Source organism: Seriola dumerili, unplaced genomic scaffold, assembly GCF_002260705.1.
Source record: "Seriola dumerili isolate Sdu_G_001 unplaced genomic scaffold, Sdu_1.0 BDQW01000147.1, whole genome shotgun sequence".
NCBI lineage: Eukaryota > Metazoa > Chordata > Actinopteri > Carangiformes > Carangidae > Seriola > Seriola dumerili.
Window position 1 is genome coordinate 1,471,387 of NW_019174402.1, and position 9,466 is coordinate 1,480,852.

The 9,466-nt window shown below is 39.7% G+C and overlaps 1 protein-coding gene across 3 annotated transcripts; it reads left to right on the top strand.

Moving 5' to 3' along the window:
• Positions 1–262: 262 nt before the first annotated feature.
• On the top strand, positions 263–8,503 carry bbs2 (Bardet-Biedl syndrome 2). Of its 3 annotated transcripts, none has more exons than XM_022749942.1 (18): positions 263–344; positions 866–1,019; positions 1,272–1,499; positions 1,663–1,788; positions 2,164–2,226; positions 2,462–2,539; positions 2,781–2,885; positions 3,207–3,293; positions 3,428–3,563; positions 3,901–4,040; positions 4,302–4,431; positions 4,524–4,695; positions 4,851–4,980; positions 5,162–5,281; positions 5,806–5,943; positions 6,349–6,461; positions 6,929–7,077; positions 7,337–8,503. In XM_022749942.1, the coding sequence occupies exons 2-18, from the start codon at positions 903–905 to the stop codon at positions 7,441–7,443; spliced, it is 2,139 nt and encodes a 712-aa protein (XP_022605663.1). In that variant the 5' UTR covers positions 263–344; positions 866–902; the 3' UTR covers positions 7,444–8,503. The 3 variants fall into 3 exon arrangements, with proteins under 3 accessions (XP_022605663.1, XP_022605664.1, XP_022605662.1); XM_022749943.1 differs by lacking the exon at positions 263–344 and adding an exon at positions 345–366; XM_022749941.1 differs by lacking the exon at positions 263–344 and adding an exon at positions 398–708.
• Positions 8,504–9,466: the final 963 nt, after the last annotated feature.

The window sequence follows — 9,466 nt, forward strand, 5'->3', positions numbered from 1 at the left end:
ACCTGTAACTATTCTGTGCACAGTCTGTGGTAACAATGCATCATACTTTACAAACTGATCATGTGATTTACATGTTGAATCTGAACTGTTGTAATAAATGCAGGGGAGTAAAAAGTAAAATAATTTTCTCCCTAAATGGTTTGCTTACATTTCACCACTGCGCCACTCAGTCCTATGTAGAAAGTTAAGCAGAATCTTTTATTTTGAAAACAGAAGACAGGAAGAGGTTGTTGTCAGGGAATCAACTGTGACCTATCGCTACGTTGTCTTGGTACCCAGCTAGCTCATTAGCTGGCCGGCTCATTAGAACAAAAAAATAAATTTGCAGCTTAGGAGGGTGCCAGGTAAAAGTGTCTTCTCATATTGGTATGACTTCCGAAAAAAACAGTAATTTTGTTTTTATAGTCTCGTTGGTAGTTTTGAGTTGTTTCCCGCAACATTGAACCCAGCGACGTTAACGTTATCCAGTTAAGCTAGGCTTGCAAAGCAATGATATCAAACACAGGCGATTTGTATGTTTTCAAATAATTAATATTGTAGTTGATATTGATACGGAGTTTACGACATGGTAAAGAGTCATGCGCGATGTGTTTTTGTTGTATAATTGACATTCTTGTTCAGTAAACGACGGGGAGATTAGCCAGATGAAAAGCTTTAGCTTGCCACTCTTTGTTGCTAGGCAACAGAACTCACCACTGGATGTCTGAGGTAAAGCCTGTAATTACATTAGTGTAGCAAAATCACGCATTGTCGCTTGGGTATAAGCATGGCAACCTTCTTTGCTCATGCGCTTGATTCGCCACTCTTTAAATTACTATCTGAAAACACCTGAAATAATTAATTACCTCTTGCTGTCTGTCTGCAGGCTTCTTGTTGGCTCTTAGGGATATACAGTAGGCACCATGTTGGTCCCCATATTCACGCTGAAGCTGAACCACAAGATTAATCCTCGCATGGTGACTATTGGGAAATTTGATGGAGTCCACCCATGCCTTACTGCAGCCACACAGGCTGGAAAGGTGAGGAAAATGAACATTTTCACTGTTCCAACATAACTTTAACAAATTCATAATGACCAAAAAGTAGACAGCGTTGCATGGTTGCTATCTGAGTACATAATTTTTCTCAGGTCTCTTCTGATTTATACTCATCACTACACTTGTTAACTCTGTTAACTACAAAAAATACCATTCTTACTTTGATAGTAACTATCCTTTATACTTAATATATTCCCGCCTCATGCCCTCAATTCTCCTCTTTCTCTTTAAAAGGTTTTTATCCACAACCCTCATGCTCGTGGGCAGAGACCTGTGGCCCATCGACTGAGTCAGAGCACTCAGGACTCTGACATCTCGCTGCTCAACATCAACCAGGCAGTCACTTGTTTGACGGCAGGAAACCTGGGACCAAATACCACTGGGGACACATTGTTAGTGGGTTCCCAAACTAACCTGCTGGCCTATGATGTCCATGACAATGCTGATGTATTCTACAGAGAGGTGAGAGGAGTTGGGAAGAATAGTGAAGTAATAACTCTGAACCGACACTGTATAATAAAAACAGGAAAATGGAAAATGGTTAAAGTAGCAATCCTTTATACACAGAGTATGATCATGGCTTGGCTACACATCATGTTTCCATTTCTACTACATGTGGGTGTAGGTGACAGATGGGGCCAATGCCATTGTGTTGGGGAAACTTGGGGACATTGCTTCTCCTCTTGCTATCATCGGAGGGAATTGTGCCTTGCAAGGCTTCGACTATGAGGGCACTGACCACTTTTGGACAGTAAGAACTAACATAATACTTAAAAGTTTGACTACATTTCAGTTTTTCTTATCTACAAGTGTCATCGGTAGCACTAGTCAATTTAGATTCAGATATAGATATGAATCCAGGATGCAGCTGAAAAGGATACATCATTAGGTTATTTGTCCTTACTTATGAACTAGTAACAGATCTTAATACTTTCATTGTTACAAACCATTTGCCATCCACAAAGGGGCGGATTCATAATGTTGATTTTTTTTTTTTTTAAGTAAATTCATCTTACATTAGTACATGAAATAAGTATACTGCAATTGCTTTCAAGCCCTGTCAAGAATTGTCATCCCTTTGATCAACATTTCTGTGAAGTGTAATCATGAAGTATCTTGTTCTTAGGTAACTGGAGATAATGTCAGATCTCTAGTGCTTTGTGACTTCACTGGGGATGGGAAAAATGAGGTAAGTCCTGACCTGCTGCCAGTCTGAGACACATGCTGCATGGTCACTGTGTCTGCAGTTTGATTTACAGTGAGTTTTGCTGCTTGTCTTCCTCCTGTCTGTCTCCTGTTTTCTACAGCTCACAGTTCACAGTGCTGTCAAAACTGTACATATGAGTTAAATGAAATATTCATTCATATTAATATGGTAATTTATTGATTTAGAAATGTCATCCGATTGTGCATTGTGTTTATAGCTCCTGGTAGGATCTGAGGATTTTGACATCAGGGTATTCAAAGAGGATGAGCTTGTGTCTGAGATGACTGAAAATGAGGTAAATGGTTGAAACATATTAGACTTGTTCCAAGCTTGTTAACTGAAAAGAAAATTTATTTACTCTATGTTCTGTTTTTTAAGTACGTTAAATTGTATTTTATACAGCAGGCAGTAAAAAAAAAAAACTGATGATCCTTGCACTGGTAGTACTGATATGATATATATCTGTTTTTTGCTGCACTAGAGCAGAGTAATACTTTTTGACATGCCAAGTGTCCCCTCTGTCCTTCTTCATACAGACAGTAACATCATTGTGCCATATGCATGGTAGCAGGTTTGGCTATGCCCTGGCTAATGGCACTGTTGGAGTCTATGATCGCACTGCCCGCTACTGGAGGATCAAGGTACCACAATGATAATGTATTTTTGGAGAAGAAGGGCTAGCCTTTTTAGACAGTAAGGACAAACACCAGTAAATTCAACTCAAATCTGATGTTTGGTGGATTACAGATACTATATGTGTAACATTTTTTAGCGTTTCATACTGAGGTCCTTAGGTCTGTTTGTTCTATATCTGTGTCCCTCCCTTATATATTTTATTATCATATAACTTCTGGCATCTGATATCTGTTGTCATTTTAGCCCTCTTTAGCAAGACTATAATTCATTAACAATGATGATGCCTACATTTTCTATTTAATACTGTGTTTTCTCTCTCTACTCAGTCTAAGAATCATGCAATGAGTATCCATGCCTTTGACCTGAATGCTGATGGGGTTGTGGAGCTTATCACTGGATGGTCCAATGGAAAGGTCAGCATACAACTTAGCAGGCCTGGTGTCTAGAAACAACCTCTCATTAATATTTTTGGACACAACAACTGATTAATTTCTGCAGTCTTTCTTGCTAGAGTTCATTTTGTGATCACGTTCCTATTTTGTTCCAGATTGATGCTCGTAGCGACCGCACAGGCGAGGTCATTTTCAAAGACAACCTCTCCTCCTCTGTGGCTGGAGTGGTGGAGGGAGACTACAGGTTGGATGGACAGAAACAACTTATCTGCACCTCCATAGAGGGAGAGGGTATGTTGTATGAGAGGATATGTTGAAACTGGTTGAATATGGGCCATCAAACACATTCTAGGACAAATGCATTTTATGTTTTTTTGACGATTTTATATATATTTAAGATATTTATTCATACTGTATACATAGCATTCAGGAAGTATTCAGACCCCTTAATTTTTTTTTCAAATTTTGATATGTTGCAGCCATATGCAGTTTGTGTTTATGTCAGCCCCAGCTATACTATGAGTGTAATTCAGAGATATAATGGAAGCATGCTAGACATTATTTGGGAGAATGGCCTTTGAGCATAGAACAGGATGTTGTCATTATTGTCAACGTGTGTATCCTGTAGTCCGTGGTTACCTGCCAGCAAGTAAGGACCTAAAAGGAAATCTCATGGACTCCAGTGCTGAACAGGACCTCATCAGAGAGCTCAGCCAACGCAGACAGAATCTGCTGCTTGAGCTACGGAACTATGAAGAGAATGCTAAGGTACACATATTTATTTATACATACATGTTATGATCTCTATTTTTCATCCATCCAGAGTTTTTTCCTAAGGTGTTTTAACTCTGAATCTCTCACTCTGAAACGTTTCCCTTCTAATTTGATTTTCATCGTTTCTTTTACCATATCCCTGTTTGCTTCAGGGCAAGCAGACTTCATATAGATAATCACAGGATTCATAATTGACATTAGGCCAGATTTTCTTGTATATGTATAACATCCACACAAACTGTCATATTGTTTCAGGGTGTGTCGGACACAAACAGTGGGATGGGTGTAATACCAGCCAACACCCAGCTTCAGACAGCACTATCAGTGAGACCTGCCACAGAGGCCCAGAAGGCTCATGTAGAGCTCAGCATTTCAACACCAAATGGTACTTTTGTAGCAGTTGAGCTGAAAATTTTAAGCCTGTCAAGGACTGAATAAATACTGATAATCCCTGAAACTCTGCTTTATCCCGAACAGAAACAATTATCCGTGCAGTGCTCATCTTTGCAGAGGGAATATTTGAGGGTGAGAGCCATGTTCTCCACCCCAGTGCCCATAACCTGTCGGGCTGTGTCCGAGTCCCCATCGTCCCCCCAAAAGATATACCAGTGGATCTGCACATTAAAGCCTTTGTTGGAGGGAAAACTAGGTAGGACATGGCCAGATACTTGCAACTATTTTGTATCTGTATGTGTGAGAGCATGGTTATAAATAATATTGAAATAATTTTATTTTTCTCTCCATGTAATTAACACCACTAGTTTGTCTCCTCTGCATCTCTTTGTCCTCCCTTGTCTTCTCCAGCACACAGTTCCATGTGTTTGAGATCACTCGTCAGCTGCCTCGTTTCTCCATGTATGACATCAATTTTGACTCCTCAGCTGCCCCGCCCACTGGAACGGTCACCTTCAGCATCAGTGACCGACCACAGCGGGTAGGCTGTCACAGTGTCTCTCTGGGAGACAGAAAACAATAAATTCTGAGTGAATCTGATCAGTGCCATGCTATGTTGAAGGCAATGACTTGCCAAGATATGTTTTTTAATTTAAATCTAATCTGATCTCTCTTGATTTTTGAATGTAATTGTTTGTACACATGTCCGTGTGTGAATGTAGGTGGTGATGTGGCTGAATCAGAACTTCCTGCTTCCAGAGGGAGTGGAGAGTCCTGATGTCACCTTTAACTCACTAAGAGGAGGGGGACTATTGTCCATCAGCATGGCCAGCAATGGACAGGTACATGCAAAAACACAACAATAATGTGTTTCGCTTTAACCTTCATTCAAAGTTCTTGATTGCTTATTTTGACACACTAGCTTTTTCAACGCTTTTTCACAATGAGCTTTAACTTTACATTAGAGAGAGAGAATCAATGTACTTAAACTGTATGATTCAATGTAAACTTGTATACACAAAATCAGTGATTTATCATATTTAGAAATAGCAGTGAACTCAATGGGAGTGGGACTAACTCAACACCCTACATTAAAAACTAATGCTCACACATACATTTTATTTTTCACATTGTATTCCAGTCTAAACAGAAATCAGGTCAGTTGAGTGTAATGAATTCCATTTATCTTGCGATGTAGCAAAGGATCAAATTATGCCATACACAGCGTGAAACTTGTCTTGCATTTACTTTTGTAATACTTGCACTTTCCTGATTAGTGTGTATGCACAAAGTTACAATCATTCACAGCAGTTTAATCAACTAAAATTACTCAGTTACATAATTCATTCCTAATTTGTCTAATCAGATCACTCTGAGAACTGATGACATTGACATGGCAGGAGATCTGGTCCAATCACTGGCCTCCTTCTTGGCAATAGAGGACCTGTCAGCAGAAGCAGACTTCCCCGGATACTTTGAGGAGCTACGAACTACACTCACTGAGGTTTGGCTTTATTTGGATTAAGGTCTATTCTGTCAGACATTTTATGCTTATTCCACTAAACCTCTTAGACACTTATGTTCATCTTTGCCTAAAGAATGATTGTTATGCTTATAATGGCATCTTGTGTTAAAATCTTTAGTCAATGCTGAGAGAAGTCAAGTTGCACATGAAAGGTTCAATCTTTGTCAAAAAGGAGAACATAATGCATCTAGTTTGTGTTGCATGTGAAGGACTTGAATATACTTTACTACCCTAATGCATCAAATGCTGTTGTAATAACATGCATGAGCTCTGTTTAGTTTATCATGAATGTATTGCAGCCATGAGCTGTTTGTAAAGTACACCAGAAATATGTTTTTGCTTCAGTAGTGTATGAACGTTGGGTTTTATCTATCTGTATGTTAGGTGGATGAGTTCCACTCTGTCCATCAGAAGTTAACTGCAGCTATGGCCGACCACTCCAACTACATCAGGAACATGCTGGTGCAAGCAGAGGATGCTCGCCTTATGGGTGACATGTGAGTTACCACAAAATTCATAAAGTACAACTTAATTCAGTGACAGTATATTAAACTGGTCTCATTCATCCATGTATGTACAAAATAGGCAGCACATGGACAATACGTTAAACTCTCTATCATAGACCTTTTCAGCAGACATATTGACATGTCATTGTGGAAAAATTGTACAAGTGTAAAATTGTGTGTAGAGTAACATTAATAATGGCCTCATTCTGTTGAGCCAACTCCAGAGCCCTGGCATTATGCATGGCTTTCTGGAACACTTAACAGAAAAGAGCCATCATTAATGTTAAGTTCCACCTGTGCTAATCTGCTGTATTGCAAAAAGTTCTGAATTAAAATAGTGTTTGTATCAAAAAACATTAAGAACATAAACAGTATATTTTACTATAGATTAATCTATTTTATTTTATTTTTTTCACCCTCTTTTTCCCACGTCTTCCCTTTTTCTCTGCATCCTGTAGGACAACTATGAAGAAGCGTTACAGAGAGCTGTATGATCTAAACAGGGATCTCATCAACGAGTATAAGATTCGCTCTAACAACCACAATGCCCTACTGGCCTGCCTCAAGTCTGTCAACCAGGCCATACAGCGGGCTGGTAGACTCCGAGGTGGGCCAATGTGTGGGAATGTGTGTGCAAATGTCCAGTGACATTACAGAAAGCAGATTAATTATGTTTGTTTCAAACATCTACTTAACCTTGTGTGTAACATGTGTGAGTCAGTTAAATGTTTTACATCATATTTGAGTGTGGCTGGAACTACACCGTAACTACCTGACTGGAACGTCTTCTGTTGGTATTTCTGGCAGCATACAGCATGTCTGTCTCCTCCTAATCTCTCTCTGTCTCTTTCCATCCTTCTCTTCAGTGGGTAAGCCCAAGAACCAAGTGATCTCTGCCTGCCGAGATGCCATCAAAAGCAATAACGTGAACTCGCTCTTCAGGATCATGAGAGCTGGCACTGCGTCCTCCTGAGGGTGGATGGAAGGAGGGAGGGACGGACGCAGAAATGGACCAATAGATTGAAATAGAGAGGGACGCTCATAAGCACAACTGTACTGTATCTGTTTCAAGCATACCACCAGCAAGGATGAGTCTGGGACAATAAATTTGTGTGGACTTAAAAGCAGAAGACACTAGGACTCTGGAATGGGGACACTGTTGTAGCCTTAATCCATCTTTTTCCATGACTTATTTTTAAGCAACAGCCTGGCAGCAACATTGGGACCAGCTCCTTGAAACTTTAAATTCTGCAAGCTCAGAAATAAAAAAAAGTGCTGACCACAGGCTTAGCGCACTGCTCAAAATGTCATCCATCTCAGTGTTGCTCTGTGGCCGTTTGGAGGAGCTGATTTTGTGCAGTCCACCTTAGCTAGACGAGTCAAAGTTAGCGTAGGAGTGACACAACTGTTTAGAGAGTTCAGCTGGACCAAAACAGGAAACGGAGACTTTGACCAAACTGTTTCTCAAAAGGAATGGAGCAGATGGTCTGAGTACAATGATGCTTTAGAATAATGAATTCCCTGATCTAAAAGGATTTTTTTCATCAGTTACACACTCGCATTATACTATCTGAGGGCATCTTTCATTAAGAATAAAGAGAGTTAAGCATGATGTTCATTGAATGTACTACAGGTGGTCCAGGTGATGTCACACAATTGTTTAAGAAATTTTTAAATTTCAGAAAAGTCCTCCCGACCGTCTGTTTCCACCAAGAAAATGACGACATGCTGGACTGGCACCTAGACTGTTTAATTCAGCTGACACAGTGATGTTTAGAGAGAGCAGCTGGAGCGAGACAGAGCAGCTTTCTAGGGCGTTGCGCCATTGACATCACTGGTGGACCTGACAGTTCTGTGAGACAGCTCACTCAGACTCAGGTCTCTGCTTCCAGCTGTTGTGTATTTGTGTGGTGTTTGTAGCCAAAGAAAACTATTTTAAATTAATGAATATCACAGAGGACCAATGATGTGTGTTTAACTTGTTTACCTTTTGTAGCCTAGATTGTACACAGATTGCAAATGTAATGATGTTGTGGCAGAAAGTATTATTAAATTAACTTATGTTTTAAAAGTTTGTGTTACTGTTGACTTGGTTGCAGTGTGATAGGGGAAGAATTTCCTTCTCAGACAAGCTGATTTACTCAGCTGTTCAGTCTGAGTGTACCTCTGGTTGGATTTGAATGTGGAAAGTAGAATTAGTATGTATAAAAACAGTGAGGCCAGTCTTCTTCTTAAAAGAACAGCCAAACATTTTAGTCTTTTTTTCATATCTTCCTTTGTCTAATGGTCTAACTTTAGCAAACGTACAGCCAAGTGTCCACAAAGCCAACAAGTCATGTAGGTGTGACATATCTTAAAAGACATTGTAGACACTGGAAAGTTGTTTCAAATTGTATTCTTACTCACTGCTGAGCATCTCTACTGCTGCTGTTGAAGGTTTAGTGCTTTGCTCACTTCATCTGTTGTATTTGTATTTGATGACCACATTTTAAGTGAATAGGGAAAGTGAAGTGGTCTCAGACTTTTAGACCCACCTCTGTCTGTCTGTCTGTCTGTCTGTCTGTCTGTCTGTCTGTCTGTCTGTCTGTCTGTCTGTCTGTGAGCTGTATACTATATATCACCTCTGGACTTGCCCTCTTCATCATCTCATGTCACCTCTTTCATCTTCTTCTTGACTTTTTTGTCACATTGGTTTCCTCTCTTCTCTTTTCTTTCTTTCTCAAGTGTCACTGAGTAAGACCCAGAATCTGTTCCACCTCTTGGGACATTGTAGCTGGATGTGATCTCTGAATCCCTTGTAGGAACAAACAGGACAAAGTCATGACTCATGTAATGAGGTTTACTCCACACTTTTTTTTTTTTTTAAATTTATTCTTTTTTTCCTTTCTTCCTTTTCCATCTTCCCTAGTTGCTGTGTTGGCATCTGGCTTGCTCAGCTCCAGTTTAAATCACGTGATCAGGTTAAAAGAAAAAAAAATTAAGATGCTGCATTCAAG

Coding starts and splice junctions, on each gene's coding strand:
- bbs2 (XM_022749942.1), top strand. CDS start 903: ATGTTGGTCCCCATATTCACGCTGAAGCTGAACCACAAGATTAATCCT. Junction 2,540..2,780: donor CTGAGATGACTGAAAATGAG/GTAAATGGTTGA, acceptor TTCTTCATACAG/ACAGTAACATCATTGTGCCA. Junction 6,462..6,928: donor GCTCGCCTTATGGGTGACAT/GTGAGTTACCAC, acceptor TGCATCCTGTAG/GACAACTATGAAGAAGCGTT.